The sequence below is a fragment of the Prorops nasuta genome, unplaced genomic scaffold, assembly GCF_024137725.1.
Source record: "Prorops nasuta isolate Cenicafe-Biocafe unplaced genomic scaffold, Cenicafe_Pnas_1.2 PNAS00011, whole genome shotgun sequence".
Taxonomy (NCBI): domain Eukaryota; kingdom Metazoa; phylum Arthropoda; class Insecta; order Hymenoptera; family Bethylidae; genus Prorops; species Prorops nasuta.
Genome location: NW_027116808.1, coordinates 5,287,868 through 5,311,493, shown reverse-complemented (window position 1 = coordinate 5,311,493; position 23,626 = coordinate 5,287,868). Strand labels below are relative to the sequence as shown.

At 36.1% G+C, this 23,626-nt stretch overlaps 2 protein-coding genes across 2 annotated transcripts in view; one reads left to right on the top strand and one right to left on the bottom strand.

Annotated features, from left to right (window-relative positions):
• LOC136777332 (ribonuclease H2 subunit C) overlaps positions 1 to 23,626 on the bottom strand; it is a 37,092-nt gene continuing 13,466 nt past the window's right edge. The window contains exons 2-3 of the mRNA XM_066733510.1: positions 1,761 to 1,993; positions 1 to 141 (exon numbers count right to left, since the gene is read on the bottom strand). Of these exons, the coding sequence (XP_066589607.1) occupies positions 121 to 141; positions 1,761 to 1,993 (254 nt within the window). The 3' untranslated portion in view covers positions 1 to 120. The remainder of the gene's footprint in view (positions 142 to 1,760; positions 1,994 to 23,626) is intronic.
• Positions 4,879 to 7,927, top strand: LOC136777629 (uncharacterized). Its single transcript, XM_066734068.1, has 2 exons — positions 4,879 to 5,617; positions 7,374 to 7,927. The coding sequence occupies exons 1-2, from the start codon at positions 4,879 to 4,881 to the stop codon at positions 7,925 to 7,927; spliced, it is 1,293 nt and encodes a 430-aa protein (XP_066590165.1).

The window sequence follows — 23,626 nt, the reverse complement described above, 5'->3', positions numbered from 1 at the left end:
CTTCAATACCTTTTATTTAACATTATTATACAGAATAATATCAATAATTACAAAATGCTTTCCTTCCTGTAAATGTTGTTTTTTCATTCGTGTAACTTAAAGGCAGCCAAAATCTAAAAATCAATCATCCGACGAATGAAGCTGTAAATAAAAATTTAACAGATGTTAAAATTAATATCACAATCAATGCTTATGTTTAATTAATCTTTTAACTCGAGATTGTAAACTATCTCGAAAAAGAAGCATTTTCACCATTCGACAATTAATAAATAATTCGCTTTGTGCACATCTAAACAGTAGCAATGAAATAAGGAAATGTAACTGTATACTAAATATACGAAAAACTTCCATTAAAATGATAAAATTTACTCATAAATAGCACTGATAGTATACATATGCACTATTACATATTTTCACTTCAGTTTTATTATGTAAGTATGCAAGAAACAAATGTGTCCCATCCTAAATGTATTTTAAATAAGGTAACTATTATATTTTAGTAAAAATAACTTTTATTAATGTAAAAAACGAAGAGGTATTAAAGCATAATAAATTACAGGCTAAAAAGGCTAAGAAGCTTTCTTTGGAATATATGCAAAGTACACCATTTTAAACGCCAAAGGAATTTATCTCAAGAAAAAAATAATATGCTGAAAAATATTTTAGGCAAATCTTTTAACTTTGAGAAGACGCAAGATAGTGTTTTTCGTTTAACGTTGAAAGGGATGCTGACGAAAATATAAAGGTATCTTTAAATTTATGGAATAGAGGCTACAATTTCGTATTGTATATTCTTGTAGGCTATGTCAAAGATTTTTCAAAACCGTCTTCTTATATTTTCATTTCACCCAGTCCTATATGAAATATTTCGACTTAAAATTTCATACAGTTGTTGGTTTGCTTAACACGTTCACCCTAGTGCTCGAATTCATGCTTTGTTTCATTTAATGGTGAGATACTACCATTTATTTAGATACATACCAATATTACACACTGTCCAATGAGAGAATCGAGTGTGAACCACTAGTGTTACACGCCAGTGTGAACGTATTAAACATTCAAAAATTATAATAATTTTTTTCGAATTTTTTATCATTTAAATACTGCTAAAAACCATTAAAAAAAATATACTTTTCACAATATACGTTCTGCTAGGAAATATACTATCGTGTAGGTTTTGAAAGGAATAATGCATTCGAAACTGAACATTGTTAAGAAAAATTAATTTGTTTATTTAGCATAATCATATGCATATTAATAAATCCGAAAATTGTTAAGTTACCATACACTTTGCAGAAAAATATATTAATAAAGATTATATTTTATTATTTCATCTGCTTAAAAATAGATGTAGCACATAAGGCGACATAAGCTGTCAATTCAACACAGTGCAACCGTATAACTGTACTTGTATATTATGCCTTGTTTATTGCCAGATTTATGCGTCGTACGAGTAAATAATGCGGAGAACGGGTGTCACCTCTCCCGTTGATGAAGAGATCAAATTTGCTTGATTAATTTATAAATAAATGTAACCCAACAGTGAAACTAGGTAGGAAAAAATTTATCGCACAATTTCATTTATTTTAAGCAAATGGCCGATCAAAAGTTTAACTCAATTTTTTGTAACTATGTACAGAGTGTTAAGAAACAACCGTAGTCATTTATTATAGATTAATCCATAGAATTGCATCTTTTTATTTTGTTGAAGTTGCTTCTTAATATCCTTTATAATACATATAAATATCTACGACACTTACGGCTTCTGCTATATCAATCCAATCCAAAGCAGCTGCAAATGCATCATTTTTTGACGGGGTTTGATCATAATTCCAATAAACTATATTTGAAAAATTCCCTGTACAATGCAAAGCTCGTCCAGAAAATTTAATTTTCGTTTTTTTATTTTCCAAAAATGTTAAACCTTTATAGTTTGAAGGTACATTAACTTTATACCCTTTAAGTGGATATCCACGAAACGAGGCATCTAAGTCTGAAATATAAAATATAAGGATTATATAGTATATCATTTTAGTAAAAGTTGTTTATTAATTATTAAATAAAGCATTTATAACAAAAATGATTCAAGCAAAAGATGTTTGTATTAGAGGAGGATATAAAATGCTATCATTAGTTTGACCTTGAAACGTTGTACAAAGGCCACATTACTGTCATCTGGATTACTTCAAAGGGAACCATATATTTATTTATTTATTGCATATTTTTTTTATACATAGTTCATCTTAAAAAAGTTATCTGAAATACTATATTAATTTATCATTTTGTCGACTAGATATTTTGATTAGAAATTAAAATTAAATAACCAACTAGATAGGTGTGGGCTTGGCAGGATATTAGGCACAATCGCTACACATATATGCGTGTAGTCGTTCACCTACTTAAAATTTGAAAGCGAAATATTTAGTTGATGATTGAGTTAAATTATACATTATCATTGTGTTTTAGAAAAAGCTCTAGAAGGAAGCTACAAAAATATATCGTTTCATTTAAAAACATTAAGATGACCTTTATCTGACCTTTATGATTCTGATCATGGTCAAACTAGTAGCACACGCTAATAGATCGTTTTAACCTTTAAACTGCCGGTAAAGCCACTGTATAAATATAGTGGCTTTGCAATAATCTCGATAATGTTTTAACTACGTATATGACTTATATTGAGAAATCTTTGAGAAAAAAGAACCATTGTTTCTATGAAAAAATTCCAGCAGTCGAAGGGTTAAAAAATACAATTCATATCTGAAACATTTTCTTAGTTAATGTATTGTTGTCGAGATATTTAACTATCTTAAAATATTTTGTAATTCTGTTTACAGGGTGTATTGTTAAAAGTGTACCAGCATGCAATAGAACTTTGATATAAGAAATCACTGAGCTCCGTAATAATAAGAGATATCGGCTTTTTTCACAGAATATTTTTGACACGCCTACTTATTTGCATTTTAAAAGGCTTGAAGCAAATGATTTATATCTAAATAGCCTTGAAAAAAAGAAGTTTTTAAATCAATGTTCTAATGCGGTTTCAGTGGAACACCCTGTACGTTTTGTGTTATTCAAAATTGTGTAAATTGGGTTTTATATTTTAAGTGAAATTCGTTAGTGGAATAAATATTGTAATTAGATTAATAAAAAATTTATTATTAAATAATTCATCATAACTGAATTTATTGTAGCCCTTTTTTATATAGCGCTATATAAGTTTTGTATTTAAAATTAATGCTTTTAAGGTAAAAGAGATGACAGTTTATTATTTTTCAAATGAATGATACTTCTATGCTTTGGCTGCTGGTTGAAAAGAATTGTGGTGCACTCATCCAGATGTATCGATTAAAACATCTATTAATATTATTTCACGAAACGTTCATTTATTGAAAAAGTAAAATACTTCAGCTAGTAAATTGACACTTAGTTGGTAGATAAGAGTTATCTGATACTGCTTCGATTATTCCTTTCCTATTTTTACTTTATTCCTGCTGTTTTCAATATTCGCCTATTATTGAAATATTCTGATTACATGATTATTACTAGCCAGTATGAAGATTAATCGAAGCATCCCGATCAGGGCGCTGGTACCCGTTAATAACAAAAATAAGTACATTCACATGAATTTGCAAGGGCGATCTATGCCTAAATCCATGATTCTTAACTGGATTTAGTAATATTTCAAATAAAAAATTAATGTGAGAAATAGTCATGTATTTTGGTCTTTAAAAATAATAAAATTGTGATTTGCAGCTAGTTTTAATTGACGATGAGTATTTAATTTTTTAATATAAATGTTTTGCCGTCCATATTAAAATGTTATATATGTAAAATATTACGAATTATACTTACTTATAGGAAAACAATTATATAATTAATAATTAAATTATTTGACAAACCTACAAAAATTATTTGTCTACGAAAGCATAAGTTTCTCCTAAATTCTCGATATCCAAGCAATTAGTCTCGTTTCATTTTTATTTTTAAACCGTCAATATCTTCTTGATATCGTTTCAATCTCGTCGATATTATTTTCAATTTCTGATATATAATACCGAATCCCTAATTACGGCTGCAGTTTAGAAAAACTAGCTTCATAATAAAGAAAAATGTCAACCCAAAAAAGGCATTTTCCTGTAGAGACCAACATTAAATTTTAACATTGAATATCTCAGAAAATCATTCCACTTATAATGTTATGACTTAAATCACTATTGTTCAGAACAGTGACAGAAACTAATATCCTCTAAAATGAAATCAAAAGAACTAGAAACAATTTTTTTCATCAGATATAGTCTTTAAAGCATCGGTAAAAATTAAGCAATCTTCCCTTAAATTTGATTTCTTAAAACGTATTGATTGAACACTGCTTCAATAATAAAAATACATCATTACAGGTCTTTGAGGTGTAAGTTTCTCAGTGTAAATAATATGATATACAATTCTGTGGCATTCTGAACTATAGCATTATATTAAAATGTTACATCCTTCTCATTTTTATCGGAATAAATGTGAAATATATGTGATAAATGAATAAGAAAACAAGTTAAAAATACTCTTAGCTCGTGTCACATAATAGGAATTATGATAAGACCAGCGCAAATAATTTTACACGTTCTCTATTGTATGTTATATATTTTTAAATAAAACGAATAAGCTCTTTATGGAAGATGTGCAATTATAATTTAGTAGATGTGTGTGTTGGCTATTAATTAATTATACAGAGTGTGTACTGAATCAACAAAGTATCCGACATGTCAAACAGTATAAGTCAAACGTCAGTAAATTAGTATTGACAGGCAAATACATAAAAGGCTATGCGAAATTAGTACAAGTGTTAATCTTAAAAAGGTAATTTAAATACTCTGTCAAACCATGAAAAATATTATTCAAAAGCTGATGATGAAGGCTTTGTTACTTTTTTACCTCTCGTCTTTTATTGTGTTTTGTGCAGCACGTTCAACAACTTTCCTGAAGCATCATGTGAAAGAAGAGAAATTATTAGATAAAGAATGCCAAGTTTTAATTTCCAAAGATTTATCCGAACCTCAGCCTTTAATTTTGAAGTCGGATGATGAAGATTTTCTATATCCTGATAGCAAAGGGTATCTAACCTTGAATGAAGGTGAAAAATTGCGCGTAGCTTGCCCAGGAAGTAGAGTACATTACAAAAATGCCAATATTTCTGACGAAGCTACCCTTAAATGTATCGAGGGTACTATGTTCTCTTTGATGTCCGGTGAAAAGCTGGTACAAAAAAAGGTTTCACTTCGCAATGTTACGTGTGCCAGTTACCCCTCGCCTATAATCAGAGAAGCCGAACAAATTGATGATAACCTTGTTGAGTATGAATTTGGTTTTTTGACCAAAAATAACGATTTTTACCATTTATTTAACATTTTGCATGATTTATCCATGCATTATACAATATTCGCACATGTAAAAATTATATCTGGTATAAAAGCTGCTCAGAAAAGTTTTCCCAGGAAGAATTTTAAGAAAGACGGATTTTTTACGGGCATTCCTGTCTCGAATGTTTATCAAATTGCTACTCAACAGGAAACTCTTGGATTCCTTTTAAGAGATAATAAACTGGGCGAAAAATATATATCAGGTAAGTCAGTTTCTTCAAAAATATATTTATCACTTTCATAGGTCATTCCATAATAACCAATAATACATAACTTTCAAGGTCGTATTGTTTTATTAATTTGAAACTCTTTAAAAATCATCTTTCATATAGTCTGAAACGGTATAATTTGATTTAGAATTTAATCTTCATTATTTTTGTAGTGGTAATCATTTCAAGTTTTTGCTCGGTAATTTTCAGCGTAATTTTTCATGGTGCATACAATTAAATTTTTTTGTCAAGAAATATATTTTAATGTATAATCTCTCGCTCTTTCTAGTGGAAATATTTTCCATATTCTTAAACTCAGGAAAACATTTGAAAAATGCGATTTTGGTTTAAAAAAACACGATTTTCTGACATCACAAAATGGCTCCAAATGAAAATATATTCGTCGAAAAAAAATTTTATTTTACATAAAACATGTTCTTGTCAGAATTTTACCACTCGTATTTATATCAAGATTAAATTAAATTACAAATATTAGACTGTGTCTGATTGTGTATAATACTTCAAATAGTCTTATATACGTACACTGCGGGATAACAATTCATATGTACGTTGACCCTATAATGTATTTTTGAACTGTAGAGTACTATTAAAAAAAAAATTGGATAGCGTTTCACTAGGTGAATATTAGATTGATTATACATATAGTATCGTGAAGAAAATGCCACACTTATATTTTAAGTATTTAAAGCTTAACTCATTGTTATTTGTACAAAATTGATTGAATCTGAGATTATTTTTATAATTGTACAACCATTACGAGAAATGTGTTGCGAAATTATTACATGATAATCTTATGTTTCTTTTATAGTCTTTAGTGCTTTATACTGTTCCTCTAAAAATAAATTAGTTTGTGTATAAGTTCTTTGTTTAATATAAATAAATTTGATATTTTAAATATTGTCAGATATATTCATAAAAATAAGTCTAATGCTGTAAAATTATACTGCAAGCAAAGCGTTTAAATCAATTTATCTTTAGAGGAGTAGTATGAAGTATTAAAGACTATAAAAGAAATACAAGATTGTAATGTAATAAATCCGAAGTTCTTAGAGGTAATTGTTATACGATTAAAAAATCACCTCAGACTCAATCAATTTTGTACAAATAATAATGAATTAAACTTTAAATAATTAAAATAAGCAACATTCTCTTGGCAGTAATATTTTTAGTCAATCTCATATTCACTTTCGCTAAATGCTAACTATACCTTTTGTTTGAATCCTACACTATAATGTTAAAGAGTATGGATATTATTTAAGGATCGAGCAAAAAATTAAGTTCATTTTTTTATAATTTCGTATTTTTCTTGTGTTTGCCTGAGTTTGAGGATATTGAAAATATTTCCCTTCAAACAAGTGTGAAATTTTACAGTTAAATATATTTTTTAGGGAAAAAAGTTAATTACAGTCCATGAAAATTCATGTTAAAAATTATCCAACAAAAAATAGAAATGGTTACCATTAGTAAAATAATTAAAATTAAATTCTAAATAAAATTAAACCGTTTCAGACCATATAAGAGCTAATTTTTATAGTTTTAAACAAATAGATAAATACAACTTTGAAAAGTGCATGTATTTGATTAATCTAGAATTACCCGAATATATAATAATATAAATTATTATAAGTCAAAGCTTACAATAAAACATTGTTGTCTCAAGATATTAGAAATTACGACAGGTTCTAATATTTCCTTCTTTTAAAGGTAAATATTTGTTATTGATTTATAGGTAATAATTATTTGGCCAGGGGTCATTTGATAGGTAAGGCAGATTTTGTTTATGGAAATCAACAGAGAGGGACGTTCTCCTTTGCAAACTGTGTGCCAATGTGGCAGAGCATTAATGGAGGAAATTGGAAAATCATTGAAGGTAACGTGAGAAATTTCGCAATTCAGAATAACGTTGATCTGGACGTTTGGACTGGAAGTCTCGGGGTGCTTACTCTCAAAGATGTGAACAACAATGACCAAGAAATATTTTTATTCATCGATGAAAACGGTAATGTGGCAGTTCCAGTACCAAAAATTCTCTTCAAGGTTGTCTACGACCAAAAGAATAAAGAAGGTGTCGTATTTTTGACTGTTAATAATCCTTTCTTGGAAAAACTTACAAAGGACTATGTAGTTTGCAAGAATGTCTGCGATAAACTGGATAATCTGTCTTGGAAACCAACAGTTTCTATTGCTGGTTTTTCTTATTGCTGCAGTGTTGATGACTTCCGTGAAGTTTTTCCTGAACTTCCAGATTTTCAAACTGATGGCTTATTGATTTTTGAAACTTAACTTTTCTCTACAGTATAATTTATGATATTTTATCGCCAAATAGGTTCACATTTACATAAAAAAAGTATTTGTCTAACAAAGAATTAAATTTTACTTTTACACTAGTTCCTTGAAGATACTTATTTGAATTATAGAAGTATTTCTCATGCAAGCCGATTAGAAGTGCTGATACTAACAATAAATTACAGCTAAGGTAACCTCATCTAAAATAAAAACCTTAAGAGGAATCCGTATTACCAACATTTTGAATTGAATACGTTTTGAAAATATGTTGTAATTTGAAAGTTGTTTTCAAATTTTAGAAAATTCAATCTATTCGTCGTAATACAGTATTTTAAGAAAAACAATTGGAAAAATTGCGGTCCTTCTTTATTGGAATCGCATGCATTTTAAAATTATTTCTTGAATATAAGTTCCAAAGCTACAGCCGTATTCCATAATAGATTTGAATGATTTTGATTTGTATGATTCGTTATGCAATCCTCAAAAAAATACACATTCGAATTAACCATATTTTTGTTGGAAATTCGGCAAATATCTCAACAATTTGCTTTTTTTTAATTAAGCTTCATATCTTAAAAGATTAGTTTGGAACGAGTCAACCAGTATAATATTTTTTTATTAGATGTTTTTACGAAAGTTTTTTCAAAGACGGAAGAGGGATTATTACCCGAACACCAAATCATTAAAGCAGTGACTGCAGTCATACACAATGCGAGAGATTGGAACGGTGGACGTACGGCTCGCAGTTCTCGAATTACAGAAAATATTAATTGTTTTAACGATAATAATTAAATTATATGTATATGTTAAATTAAAAATAAAAATTGGTCAAATCGTTCATAAATTTCTAATATAATTTATTTTCTGTTGAAATGAAAACATATTCATGTATTAAATACAAATTTGCATTGGGTGCAAATTAGGTTTTAATTAAGGCCACTTTTAGGCCCTGATGCGGAAAGCCGAATAAGGACCGAATTACATTTCCCCGATTGGGCAAAGCGTAACATCCCGTATTTGGGCCTAATCACAGGGATGGGCAGCTAAATTAGGATTTAATATGAGCCTAACGAAATTTTCTACTCGGGCTGGGCTTCTAACATATGCGCGGGTATTTCGACGTCTGGATTCGCATCTATCGCTATGAATAGTTCTACCTCGGAATTTCCTCTATGTAAGAATGAAACTTCGTTTGAGTCGTTATATAGGTGTTGGAAAGAAACACGACTCAATTTTTGTTTTGGACGAGATGGTTCGATGTGAAATCTGAAGGAGTGTAGAGGGATCATCTTCGAATAGAGTTTTTTTTTGCGATTTGCCAGTGTGGGAAAGGGATGAAGGATTCGTTTGCGAGATTTTGTATACCAGTAAACAGTTTAATGACTAAGAAAAAGGCGCTCATAGATTTTTACTGAAATATAGGATTATAGAAATAAATAAAAAAGAAAAAAATAGGAACGTAAGGGGGTATTTCCTTAAGATTTTAGTCAAAGATTATTATAATATATAATAAGAGAGAAAGGTGTGTGTATCAGCCTTCTTACGTTTTAGTTCCACAGAGTTGGAATGGAAGAGGGATCCAAGGAATATAACTTTTACGTCTAATTCCTTTTGATTTTAATTTTATAGAATCTAATAATGGTTTTATAAAACAAGACAATCAGATCTGTGCTCATGTCAGTAATATAACCCGCTAAGAATCCGGAGAAATTCCGAAGAGACAAAAAATGGAACCAAAAGAAAGGAAGGATATAGACTGTGCAATCAAAGGGGTGTAAGCAGATGGGATAACTATAAAAGTTAACGGAACAGGGTTCCGAATCGTAATTGATACGATAATCCTGTAAGCACTGAAAATTAAAGGATAAGAACTGGTCCTAGTTATAAAGAAAGACAGTGCTGGTGCACTATAAGAAGGAATAGAAAGCAGAGTTTCTAGGTTCGATATAGTCGAGAGAGAGAGAGAGAGAGAGCAAATAGGCGTAACTCGCATGCTTAAGGTAATAGTCTATTAAATCGACCGGTTTTGCAGGGTATTTTTCGGGAATTTTTTTGACTACCTAAATGAAATGCAAAAATCTGAAAATTTTATATTATTAATACTATATTGAATTATACAAAACTATTTTTTTTTAATTTTTACGATATTTCATTTAAATTATATGGGGTCAAAGTAGGTGAAAAAGAAACATGTGCTGTTGGCCCATGAAGTATCTCCAGTTTAAGTAATCGGAAAAACACACACACACACACAAAAATGCAACGGATTATTGTTCAGTATGATTGTCATTCTGGTAAGAACTGGAAAAAATTAATTTGGTTGAAAAATAAAAAAATGGCGGACTTCGAAAGAAAAAGGTACAATTTTTTTAATGTAAATTGGATTGTAAACTGAAAAGTAATGGATGATAAATAATGATTCTAGTTCCTGCCAGATTTACAGATGTGTAGAACAACCTGTAAAAATTTCAGCCCGATCGGTTCAATAGAAAATCTATTATGCCTCAGGCCGACCGAGAAAACGTGATTTCGAGAAAAACGCGTTTAAAGTTTGGCGAACAGAACTTTCATCCTCACACTAATCGTTGATCGCCGCTGCGTACAACAAGCCTTTGGTCTCTTCATACGTGTTAAACAAGGGTATACCTGGCTACACCGTTTCGTATATCAAAAGGTATACGAAACTCCAAGGAAATATAAAGGTAATGAGTCATAACAGTGAGGAATAACCGTTAGCAGCTGTCGCGCAACTTACAGCGTTCAATTATGCGGCGCTCTTCAATATGTGTATGTTATATCTTTGTTAATATTTTGAATATCGGTTTAAAATTTATACACCATTTTCTCTGTTGGTATAGTATCGAAATATGAAAAAAAAATCGACCCAAACAACTATACTACTACTTTAAATACCTCACAGATAAAATCTAACTAGCGAGAAACAGCTACGCGAGCCAGCCACCTGGCGGCGTTGCGCCGAACTGTGAGGAGGGAGAGAGACAGAGTGTCTCAGAGTGTGCCAGAGGCGGCCAGAGCGAGAAGGCTCGAGTCTCGAACCGCTCGCATCAACACACCTCCAATCCCGAACAGCTCCGTTTATAAAAAACTTGTATGACTTTCAAAATTTTGCCGCCACTATTCTGTGGTAGCGCTCCGAAATACAGAAGGGCTGCTCCTATTCAAGGCTCGCAAAGAACTCGCTTAAATCAGACTTAAATATAACAGCTAGTGTCACTTGGAAAAGCCAATAAGCCTCATATCCAAAAAAATTGCAAAAATCTGAAAGTATACATTTTAATTGGCAGTTTCTCAGATTTTTCCTTATTATGTTAGGTATGAGGCTTGCCTAATTTGAACTGACACCGGTAAGGACGGTTATGAATATCACCGCCTTAATGACTAGTTTTGTTTTGCGGCCGATTACGAGCTAACAAAGACGTCACAATGTTACATTATTTTGACTTCTCCTATAAGTAAGTCATACATCGACTTTTTGATGACTAGTCATTAGTATTTTTATTTTTTTATTTTACCATTCAGTTTAATAGATATGTGCGTTTCCATAAAACTTTTACATTAGAACAAAAATCCAATTAAGTTATGAAATTTTAAATGGAAAACGAGGCTCCAGGTACTGAATAACTATTTATTCTGCTTGTATTTCACCGTATTATTTAATTGAAAAAATGCCTCATCATTTAAATATAAATTATCATTATATACGCGAAACACCCTGTATATTAAAATTTACAACTTAATTTTGCGTTTCTTCGCTTATCAGATAACCATATCGTAAAAAACTACTTCTATTTCTTATTTGCAAGAGCACATACACACATGAAGGTTTTCAAATATAATATAATAGATTATATCTTCAAAAATCGGCGCCTTCAGAAAAGTATGTTTGCAAATCAGTTTGTGTCGGGTACAATGACCGGCAGAAATGGCGTCCCTTGATGCGTTTAGGAACCGCATTTTAGGATCCTTCACTGTATACTCTATTCTGCTAGGCGGAGATAGGGGAATGGAACGCGATAACTATAGTAGTTAGTTTATCTCGCTCTAAATGCGTGAGTGCGAGAGAGAGAGAGAGCTTTATACGGCATAGCAGGGCAAGCCAGGCGTCCCGAGGCTTATTTCTATCTGTGCCATTGCCTATGGCTATCTCTCTCGCTCGGTAAGAATCATTCGTCCGTCCTTGTTTAGGTCAGTTCTACGCCAATGGATACTCTCTAAAGAAGATTTTCTCAGGCGACACCATTGAAGACTGCGATTACAGCGGGGATTTTAAAATACTGTGCACCTGTCACTGTCAAACGTCAGTATGAAAGATTATTGTCGCTTACAGCGTTTGGTGCAATTAACATTATAAGTCTGGATTATTATGTGATATTCTGTAATGCACATATATATATACATATGTTAATTTACTTTTAATTTTTTAAACCAATAAGTTATTGGCATTATAGAAGAAACTCATTTAAATATAAGAATATACTGGTTTCCACTTATGTAACTTTTCTTGTAAATATAACATAATTTTAATTAATAAAATTCACTCGTTTATTAATCAGACTAAGAAGAGTTATTTCTTTTAAATTTTAACATGTATAGAATAATATCCTAAACGCGCACACTTAACTAATTATTATTAGAGAAATATTTTTATAATCGTTACACATTGATAATAATATATCTCAATATCCTTCAGTTTAAAATATCATTTACATTGAAGAAATCTTGATCAATGGTCATGAAGAGTTCGTGGCTCAATGGCTAGGTCGCTTGCCTCGAAGATTAGTTAAAGCGCTTTTGTCGGTGGTTCGAGTCCCGCGGGAGATATTTTTTTTTTTCGTTTTAAAAGCATTATTATCTTTTCTTTTTGTTAATTATTTGGAAGCATTGCTACTGCCTCCAAACATATTTTTGCAAACCTTAAAATATACAATGTTATATTTATGCTTTTTTTGTAATCTAATCCATATGAGCAGGAGCTCGCTTCTTCGGCATTTGTTTTTGTGCATTACAGAATATCACATAATAATCCAGACTTATAATGTTAATTGCACCAAACGCTGTAAGCGACAATAATCTTTCATACTGACGTTTGACAGTGACAGGTGCACAGTATTTTAAAATCCCCGCTGTAATCGCAGTCTTCAATGGTGTCGCCTGAGAAAATCTTCTTTAGAGAGTATCCATTGGCGTAGAACTGACCTAAACAAGGACGGACGAATGATTCTTACCGAGCGAGAGAGATAGCCATAGGCAATGGCACAGATAGAAATAAGCCTCGGGACGCCTGGCTTGCCCTGCTATGCCGTATAAAGCTCTCTCTCTCGCACTCACGCATTTAGAGCGAGATAAACTAACTACTATAGTTATCGCGTTCCATTCCCCTATCTCCGCCTAGCAGAATAGAGTATACAGTGAAGGATCCTAAAATGCGGTTCCTAAACGCATCAAGGGACGCCATTTCTGCCGGTCATTGTACAATCATGCGCTAAAATAATGTACATTTATGACGTCAATTATATTTCATGCCTCGTTCTCGAGATTACACATGTAGTACTTCCCGCGTCCGCTAGAGTGTCACAACTTCAGAGAGAGTTTTGCTATATATATGGGTCATCTGCCGCCATTTCCTCATAATTTTTCGTTGTGCGCTAGATGTTACATCAGACAGAGAAAAACGTGGAGGTAATGTTACATTATTAGGAAAATTTATAAAGAGAATGCCTAAAAGCAGCAAGGAAGTGCTAAACACTCTCCTTGAAGAGGTCCAAATTTTGAGAGGTGAGATTAATAAACTAAAAAAGAAGAAAGTTGAGATTACGGCTCGGATTCAAGTTCGTCTACAAATGAGAACGAAATTCAAGACACAAACGAGGCTATATTATCTTCTGGTAAGTCTAATGCACTAGATGCAAATCACTCGATGAAAAGCACTCGATGCAAAGCACTCGATGCAAAAGCACTTGATGCAACATTTATGCAAGGTTATACATATATATATATTGTGACCATGTACTATTTTAAGATAGTACATGTTCACTAAAAAGATATATATATATATATCTATCTATAGAACATTGAGACATATTATGGTCATATTATCAAGGCCATAATATCATGTCATATACGGTTGGCCTACCTATCATCCGAAATATAGTATAAAGTTCGATGATTGATAGGTCATAAAGTAGAGTAACGATCGTGGCCCATAAGTCGTATGTTAAATGGGTCTAACGAACTACGGCCTTCCGCGGCTCCCGAATATTCAAGTTGAATTTTCGGAAGAAGTCGGACCTTGGATCTGATTGGTGGTACCAATAGCTTAATCGGCTCCGCCAATTAGATTTAGCGTTACGAAAAGTTGGGGATAAGGGACCAACAGCTCGTTGCTGGTGTCTCCCGATTTTTGCGACACTCGTATCTTAGTCCTGAAGAGGATCAGACGTATTTTCGGCGACTCGTATCTTAGTCCTGAAGAGGATCAGACGTATTTTCGGCGACTCGTATCTTAGTTCTGAAAAGGATCAGACGCATTTTCGGCAACTCGTCTCTTAGTTCTGAAAAGGATCAGACGCATTTTCGGCAACTCGTTATTTAGTCCTGAAGAAGATCGGACGTGATTTTCGGCAACTCGTATTCCGGAAAAGACGTAGTGAATAACTGTGGAAGCTGCTCTGCTCTGCTCCTCGCTGCTCTGCTCTGCTCTGCTTCGACCTGCCCTGCTCATCTCGGCTCTACGCTGTCCTGCTCTGCTCTGCCCTGCTCTGCTCTGCTCCGATCTGCTCTGCCCTGCTCTGCTCTGCTCGACGCTACTCTGCTCTGCTCCGATCTGCTCTGCCCTGCTCTGCTCTGCTCGACGCTGCTCTGCGCTGTCCTGCTCTGCTCTGCTCGACGCTGCTCTGCGCTGTCCTGCTCTGCTCTGCCCTGCTCTGCTCTGCTCTGCTCCGATCTGCTCTGCTCCGATCTGCTCTGCTCTACTCCGATCTGCTCTGCTCAGCTCTGCTCGACGCCGCTCCGCTCTGCTCTGCTCTGCTTTGTCCTGCTCGGCCGTCGTTCTCCAGCTCCAACGGAAAAGGTTAGCGGGAGTCCCAGCTCCTAGAAATCCTTATATCACGAGTAAACTTCGGAAAACGCGCTTAATAGCCGTGAAATCATCAAAAACCACGAATTACGAGTTAAACATACTCCCAAAGTGCGTGGATTGGGAATTAGGGACATAAATGAGAAATTAGAACAATGGTCTAATATCGAGAAACTTTGAGATTCGCTAGTAATTCAAGGACACCGTCGTCTTTCGGTTTTCGGATATGAAATGTACATAGTTTTTATCTATAACTTACGTTAAGTCCTTTTATCGATTACCGTGTATATAATGTCGTATTAAAGTATTGTATTTTCCGAGAAATTGGTTATGCGCTTACAGTATAGTTGATGGGTCGAATTCGGGTATAAAGAGTGATCGGGATATTCGTTCAGTTTCGAATTTCAGTTACGTTTCGTACAGTTCGTCGCGTTTAACCAGGGGTGCATCCCGAGGTCGAATTCTCCCCGAAAGGAGCTACCTCGTTCGATCACCTCGTGGTCATACAGTTCGTTTTCTCGTCAGAAGGAACCCCGGAGGTGAATTCTCCCAGAAAGAGCTACTCCGTTCGGTTCTCTTCGCGAGAGTATAGTTTCGTTTAGTTAAAAGGTCGCAGGAGAAACACCTGCCTTGGGTAGGCCTTTATTTGATTAGTTAGTTGTTTAGTAAAGAAATTCGTTGGATTGATCCCGAGCACTCCGGAAAACCGTTTTCTACGCCATTTCGAGTTACAGTTTTGTAGAATACGAATAACGATCTATGCGCTATGAAGTCTGACAAATACAGCAATGTCTTTTTGGAAATATAGACACTTTATTATCGAATATAGTATGTAGTGATTTGACCCGAACTGCCAAATCCTTTTGCATTTTACGTTTCAGGAACTCACCCACTCTCCGCTTCCGCAATCCTACTCTTATATTCACTGAGCTAGTTGGCATTTTAGTTTGACGAATACAGTATTTTGCAGTCACTACAGTACAGTGGTTCTTTCGGGAACCTGGCGCCCAACTTACGTTACAGATTTTGATTTAGTTACAGCTTACGAATAGCTTAGGGTATGCCAAAATTTTTGTAGTGTAGCAAATTTTGGCGCCCAACGTGGGGCCCACAGAAGCAGAATTTGTTGAAATAGCCTTTCACAAATTCCACTTCGAATTATCGGGAGTAAAGTCTTATTTGCCGCGAATAATAGCACCCGCATAGGGCAAATATAAGCTAGAATTTGGTGAAATAGCCTTTCGCAAATTCGGCTTAAAATTATTTTAATTCGAGTCATATTATTTTTCATATCCGTTTCCTTTCGAACTCCTATTGCCTCCAATCCAAATCCTTTGTTTGGCAATTCGGAGTTATACAGTAGTTAGGCTTTCGAATCTCACGATTAATATTCAAATAATCGAAGTTAATCGAAATTAACGTCTTCTCATATAGGATTATCGTAACGAGCATTAATGATTTATGCTCATATTATTTCATGTGTCTATAGCCTTTCCGTATCTGTTATAAGATACGGATAATTCTAGTCGAATATTCCGGTCTTATTTCGAGCCGAAATAATCATCTTTAATTTCTAATACGGAAGATTTCGACATAGGAAATCTACGTGTAGAAAAACTATTGAGGGGGAAACTAGGGGGACACCGCGAGTGCCCAGTCGCGCGGAACTAAGCCGATTAGCTCACGCTTCACTGACTTCCCATTGTCTCGACATAGGACTTACAATATTCGACTATTGTATATATATATATATATATTCGCCAAGCGACTTTAATTTTATTTCGATATCTTTACGAAATTACTTTAGCATTTTTCCCTGTGTTTTTCGCGACTTTCAGGGGAGCTTGGATAACGGACACTTACGGAATATTGCGCCTGCTAATTAATAAATTAATTATTAATTATTAGTTATTAATTATTGATTATTAAATTATTTAATCGCGAATTACAATTAGTAATTTCATATTCAAGTTTATTTTGTTTTGTTTTGGGAAGGTTTGACTTCCGTACATTAGTCAGAGCTGCATTTCCGTAATCCTCCGAAAATAAATAAAATCGCGAACATTGTCGTTTCGATTCCCAATTAGGATCTTATTTATTTCCGTATACCTTGCCTTTTCTTTTCAGGAATTACTAATGGTTTAAATTGTGTTTTACCCATTTGTGTGTGTATTCCTTTTCGGTAACGCGTACGCGGAAATCTTCTTGTTGCTTTTCCTTCGATTTTCTTCGGGAAATAGACATTTTCTAGTAATTATTTTTCGGTTTTCGCGTTCATTTTAGTGATGGCTACCGCGACTTTCGGTAATTTAGGATGGATAGAGGAATTAACAGAGGAGGAGGCTCGGAAGATCCTCAGTCAATATCGTTTAGACGATAAGGGCATATTACCCACCCTTCGTCAGAGGCTTCGAAAGCACTTTGCGCGTGAAAAGAGTTCGGCATTACCGCGTACTCCTCCGGGTACCCAGTCTCAACAAACTACGCGTGCAGCTATGGATATTTCCCAGCTTTTGGAGAAAGCTGCTATTACCGTACAACCTTTAGAATTAGTTGAAGATATACCGAATCCAGTTCGGGTTACGCGACCAGACACTCCTACGCCGATTTCGCAGGAAGTTTATACCTCCATTCGTGCCGGGACGCGTAGGAAAGAATACCATGCACCCCTGGAGTCTAGGGATGTTCGAGATCGGTCGCTTTCACCTCCGCGAGGTTCGTCCACTCCCACTCGTGCAGATTTCGACGAGTTTAAACGGGACGTGCACGACATGATTGGTCAGCTGCTAGATGTGGTTTTGCAGATGCGTACTACATCCGCAGTCCCGACTGCTCCTGCTCCAAGGGAAGAATACTTCCCCGAAGAGGAAGAGCCGAGGGAAATATATCGTCGCCCTAATAGAGGTCACTTTCAGACACCGCGTTTTCCTCGACCTCTCGCGAATAGGGACTATGCCGCGCAATTCAACCAATTACATTCTACATTGAAAAGAATGAACGTTTTGTTTAGCGGCAAGTCCGGTGAAGATGTAGAAGCTTTTTTTAGCGCGTATCGCGAAAACTCGCATTATTTTCGACCTTCCGGATGCGGAATTATTGAAGTACCTTCCTTTGCTTTTGTCGGATATGGCTCTCCACTGGTTTCGGAGTCACCAACGAGATTGGGAGAATTGGGCACATTTTGAACGCGCCTTTCGTTCGCGTTTCGGGGCTCGTTCGCTTCAGGTATCTTTGCGGGTGGAAATAGCCCAACGTACACAAGCGGAAGATGAACCCGTAGACCATTACCTCACGTGTATTCGGGTATTATTAGAACGAGTTTCACCTCCCATGTCGGAAGAAGAGTGGATCATTTGGGCGCATACGAACATGCTCCCACGCATCCAAGCGCTTATAGATATCAATAATATCATCTCTTTCGATGCATTAGAATCCCGCGCTATCCAGATCGAGAGTAGTTTAGCTCGTCAAAGCCGGTATCGAGCACCACCCTTACCGGAACATTCTCTTTTTCCCGATTTAGCTTTCGGACGACCCGCTCGACGTACGCGTACCGCCATGGCTGCTGAGGAGCAACCTGTACTGATAGCACAGGAGAAACCTAAGAAATTAAAAGCCGTGAAGAATATACCGTCACCTGCACCTTCCATATCGTCGAGTTCGGGAACGATTACTAATCCGTTCGTGTCAGAACCTATCGAACCACAGTCGTCCTTCGCTATCGACTTCGCGTGTTGGAATTGTAAAGAACGTGGACATCGATATTCGGAGTGTCCAAAACCTCGTTCGCGATTCTTTTGCCACCGATGCGGTCTTGAGGGAGTTACGGTGCGCAATTGTCCTAAGTGTACGGGAAACGTACCCGGGACACGATAAATACCGGCTCGTGTCCAACCACTAGATTATCGCATACACAATTTCCTGCGGTCAACTTAAACTCTTGCCGCCTTTCGCGAGATTTCTCGTCCGGTTTCGAGAAAATATACTCGCTAACTACCGCCCTTTTGTATATACAGATTAGAGTTCAGGGCCACTCTTTCTTAGCTTTAGTTGATAGCGGCGCATCGCGCACTTTTATTGGTAAATCCGGTCTTTTAAAAATTTCGTCGGCCGATGTTAATGCTTCTACGGTTCCTCCGGTTACGATAGTGACTGCCGATGGACATCGCGAAAATCTATCGCAATGTTACCCACTACAGTATCAAATAGAAGGTCGTAGCCAAGTCGTTCCTACGCTTTTCTTTCCGTCTCTGGCCGTACCCCTTATTTTTGGTATTGATGCTTTACAACAATTCGGGATTGTTATTAATTATCAGGATCGAACGTGGAGTTACCGAGACGATCCTAGTCACTACTACCGCTTCGTGGATGCTCAGGATAATTTTTATAGCTGCAATGCTCTCCGTGTTCTCACCGATACTGAGTCCGAGCAGTTAAGGACCTTCCTAGACGAACGAATCCCGATTTTGAAACGGGCTCCGGGATTAACCCATCTAACTGAACCTTTTTACCGACCTGACGAACCAAAGAAAAGTGAGTTACTGTCGTGCGTTTCGTAGAGTCTTACGTCATTTTTATCCCGCGACAATTGAGTAACTTCAAGCTTTTCGTTTACCCTTCCGTGTACCTGTCTCAGTTTTTCGCTGTTCTCTATGTCGCTAGGATTAAGTTTCGTTTCCGTTACAGTTTCGAGATTTAGAGTATCTTTTCGTGCTCATGGGGCCAAATTTATTTTCGTGCGAACGCCGCCAAGATATCTCTAATTTTGCGTACAGTTCAATTTTTGATACCGTTATAGTTAAGATTTGCATATCGTTTGGATCAAGTTTTACGTATCGTTTCGTAGCGTTTCGCGTATTGCTTCGTAGAGCTTTGCGTATCGTTTCGTAAAGCTTCGCGTATCGTTTTGTCTCAGTAATCTTGTCCGTCCCTTCCTTTCATTGTTGTGTTGGGACTTACCGCTCTTACTTTTTATCTCCCGAACTATTGCCGATTTAACGACCCCAGTTTACCGTCCGTTACAGGGTAACCTCACAATCAAGTAGAGAGTGACGTTCCTTGTCCTATGACGACTATCTTTCGTTCTGTTTGTATATAATTGTCTTCTCTCCTTCGAACTCTCCAGATCAAGACATGTATATGAACAGTAACGAGTTTAGAGTCCATTTTATTTTTGACGCTGACAGACACACCGACCTCTCGGAACATCACCAACCTCGGACTCATGCATTGGGAACTAATATCATTTTCTTCCCTACCGTAGCTACCGTTTACAGGTTTACCAGGGTCACGGGAATCCTAACTTGGGAATACGGTGATTTCGAGACATTAATTCTTCTTTTGGAGCTTCTCTTTTCCTTTTCTTTTTCCTCTTTTTCGCGAGTATTCGAGATTCGATAGCGTAATTGCGTGAAATAGTATTTGCGACCAGTATATTATGTTGGTTACGTGTGGATTCTCGTATAGTTCTCTGTATATACTTTCTCTTCTTTAGGTTACGTTTTCTTACGATTCTGAGTTTCGGTGAACTCCGTATCGTATTACTTTAGTTTGCTTTTGTACAGATTTCGATTCGTATCGTGTATATCGCTACAGTTAGTATAGATTAAGATTACGTTTTGTATGAAGTATATTCGTTATCGTGTATACCTTTTCGATTCCGTACAGTACCGTGTAGATAAATTCGTCTAGTATAGAACCTTACAGTGCGTATCACGCTTATTTTGTACAGATATTTTGCAGTACCGTGTATACCGTTTAGTATTAAGCTACCATTATATTATCGTGTAAATAGCCCATCTCGAAAATAGCGTTTCTTTTCGTTTTTGAAAATGCCGACTTACGACTACTACAGATTCACGTAGCACTTGGGACGAGGAGCTACCGATTCCGTCTGACGTTTACGTCGAATCCAGTTACGTCCTCGCGTATCGTCGTTTAGTGAGGTGAGGGGTGTTCGACCTCGATTCGGTCTCTTTTTCGTGGGAGGATAGAGTTGTGACCATGTACTATTTTAAGATAGTACATGTTCACTAAAAAGATATATATATATATATCTATCTATAGAACATTGAGACATATTATGGTCATATTATCAAGGCCATAATATCATGTCATATACGGTTGGCCTACCTATCATCCGAAATATAGTATAAAGTTCGATGATTGATAGGTCATAAAGTAGAGTAACGATCGTGGCCCATAAGTCGTATGTTAAATGGGTCTAACGAACTACGGCCTTCCGCGGCTCCCGAATATTCAAGTTGAATTTTCGGAAGAAGTCGGACCTTGGATCTGATTGGTGGTACCAATAGCTTAATCGGCTCCGCCAATTAGATTTAGCGTTACGAAAAGTTGGGGATAAGGGACCAACAGCTCGTTGCTGGTGTCTCCCGATTTTTGCGACACTCGTATCTTAGTCCTGAAGAGGATCAGACGTATTTTCGGCGACTCGTATCTTAGTCCTGAAGAGGATCAGACGTATTTTCGGCGACTCGTATCTTAGTTCTGAAAAGGATCAGACGCATTTTCGGCAACTCGTCTCTTAGTTCTGAAAAGGATCAGACGCATTTTCGGCAACTCGTTATTTAGTCCTGAAGAAGATCGGACGTGATTTTCGGCAACTCGTATTCCGGAAAAGACGTAGTGAATAACTGTGGAAGCTGCTCTGCTCTGCTCCTCGCTGCTCTGCTCTGCTCTGCTTCGACCTGCCCTGCTCATCTCGGCTCTACGCTGTCCTGCTCTGCTCTGCCCTGCTCTGCTCTGCTCCGATCTGCTCTGCCCTGCTCTGCTCTGCTCGACGCTACTCTGCTCTGCTCCGATCTGCTCTGCCCTGCTCTGCTCTGCTCGACGCTGCTCTGCGCTGTCCTGCTCTGCTCTGCTCGACGCTGCTCTGCGCTGTCCTGCTCTGCTCTGCCCTGCTCTGCTCTGCTCTGCTCCGATCTGCTCTGCTCCGATCTGCTCTGCTCTACTCCGATCTGCTCTGCTCAGCTCTGCTCGACGCCGCTCCGCTCTGCTCTGCTCTGCTTTGTCCTGCTCGGCCGTCGTTCTCCAGCTCCAACGGAAAAGGTTAGCGGGAGTCCCAGCTCCTAGAAATCCTTATATCACGAGTAAACTTCGGAAAACGCGCTTAATAGCCGTGAAATCATCAAAAACCACGAATTACGAGTTAAACATACTCCCAAAGTGCGTGGATTGGGAATTAGGGACATAAATGAGAAATTAGAACAATGGTCTAATATCGAGAAACTTTGAGATTCGCTAGTAATTCAAGGACACCGTCGTCTTTCGGTTTTCGGATATGAAATGTACATAGTTTTTATCTATAACTTACGTTAAGTCCTTTTATCGATTACCGTGTATATAATGTCGTATTAAAGTATTGTATTTTCCGAGAAATTGGTTATGCGCTTACAGTATAGTTGATGGGTCGAATTCGGGTATAAAGAGTGATCGGGATATTCGTTCAGTTTCGAATTTCAGTTACGTTTCGTACAGTTCGTCGCGTTTAACCAGGGGTGCATCCCGAGGTCGAATTCTCCCCGAAAGGAGCTACCTCGTTCGATCACCTCGTGGTCATACAGTTCGTTTTCTCGTCAGAAGGAACCCCGGAGGTGAATTCTCCCAGAAAGAGCTACTCCGTTCGGTTCTCTTCGCGAGAGTATAGTTTCGTTTAGTTAAAAGGTCGCAGGAGAAACACCTGCCTTGGGTAGGCCTTTATTTGATTAGTTAGTTGTTTAGTAAAGAAATTCGTTGGATTGATCCCGAGCACTCCGGAAAACCGTTTTCTACGCCATTTCGAGTTACAGTTTTGTAGAATACGAATAACGATCTATGCGCTATGAAGTCTGACAAATACAGCAATGTCTTTTTGGAAATATAGACACTTTATTATCGAATATAGTATGTAGTGATTTGACCCGAACTGCCAAATCCTTTTGCATTTTACGTTTCAGGAACTCACCCACTCTCCGCTTCCGCAATCCTACTCTTATATTCACTGAGCTAGTTGGCATTTTAGTTTGACGAATACAGTATTTTGCAGTCACTACAGTACAGTGGTTCTTTCGGGAACCTGGCGCCCAACTTACGTTACAGATTTTGATTTAGTTACAGCTTACGAATAGCTTAGGGTATGCCAAAATTTTTGTAGTGTAGCAATATATATATGGAAATTATGAAAACCTGTTACTAGGCACTAGATGCAAAAGGAAAAATTTGATACCTTATATTTATGTACAAGTTCCTTTTTTTTTTTGTTGAACTATCATAAATAAGTGCATATATATGAATACACATATATATGTATATATATATATAGTTTAGAGAATAGTTTTTAATTTTTTCTCTCTGGCTACGGTTGTTTATTTTATTTTGTGTTTCCCTAGATGAAACATCACAAAACAAAGAAAATAAAAATGAATCAAATACAGAAGTGCCCATTATAACAGCAGATGAAACTGAAATCCAAAGTGTGCAATTGGATTCAGATATCTTGGAAATACTGGGCGAAGGCCCGCACTTTATCAAAAGCTATTGATGTGAATCTGCACCCATCATTAGTAAATAGGTGGGATTATTGGCTTGATAATGGTATATCA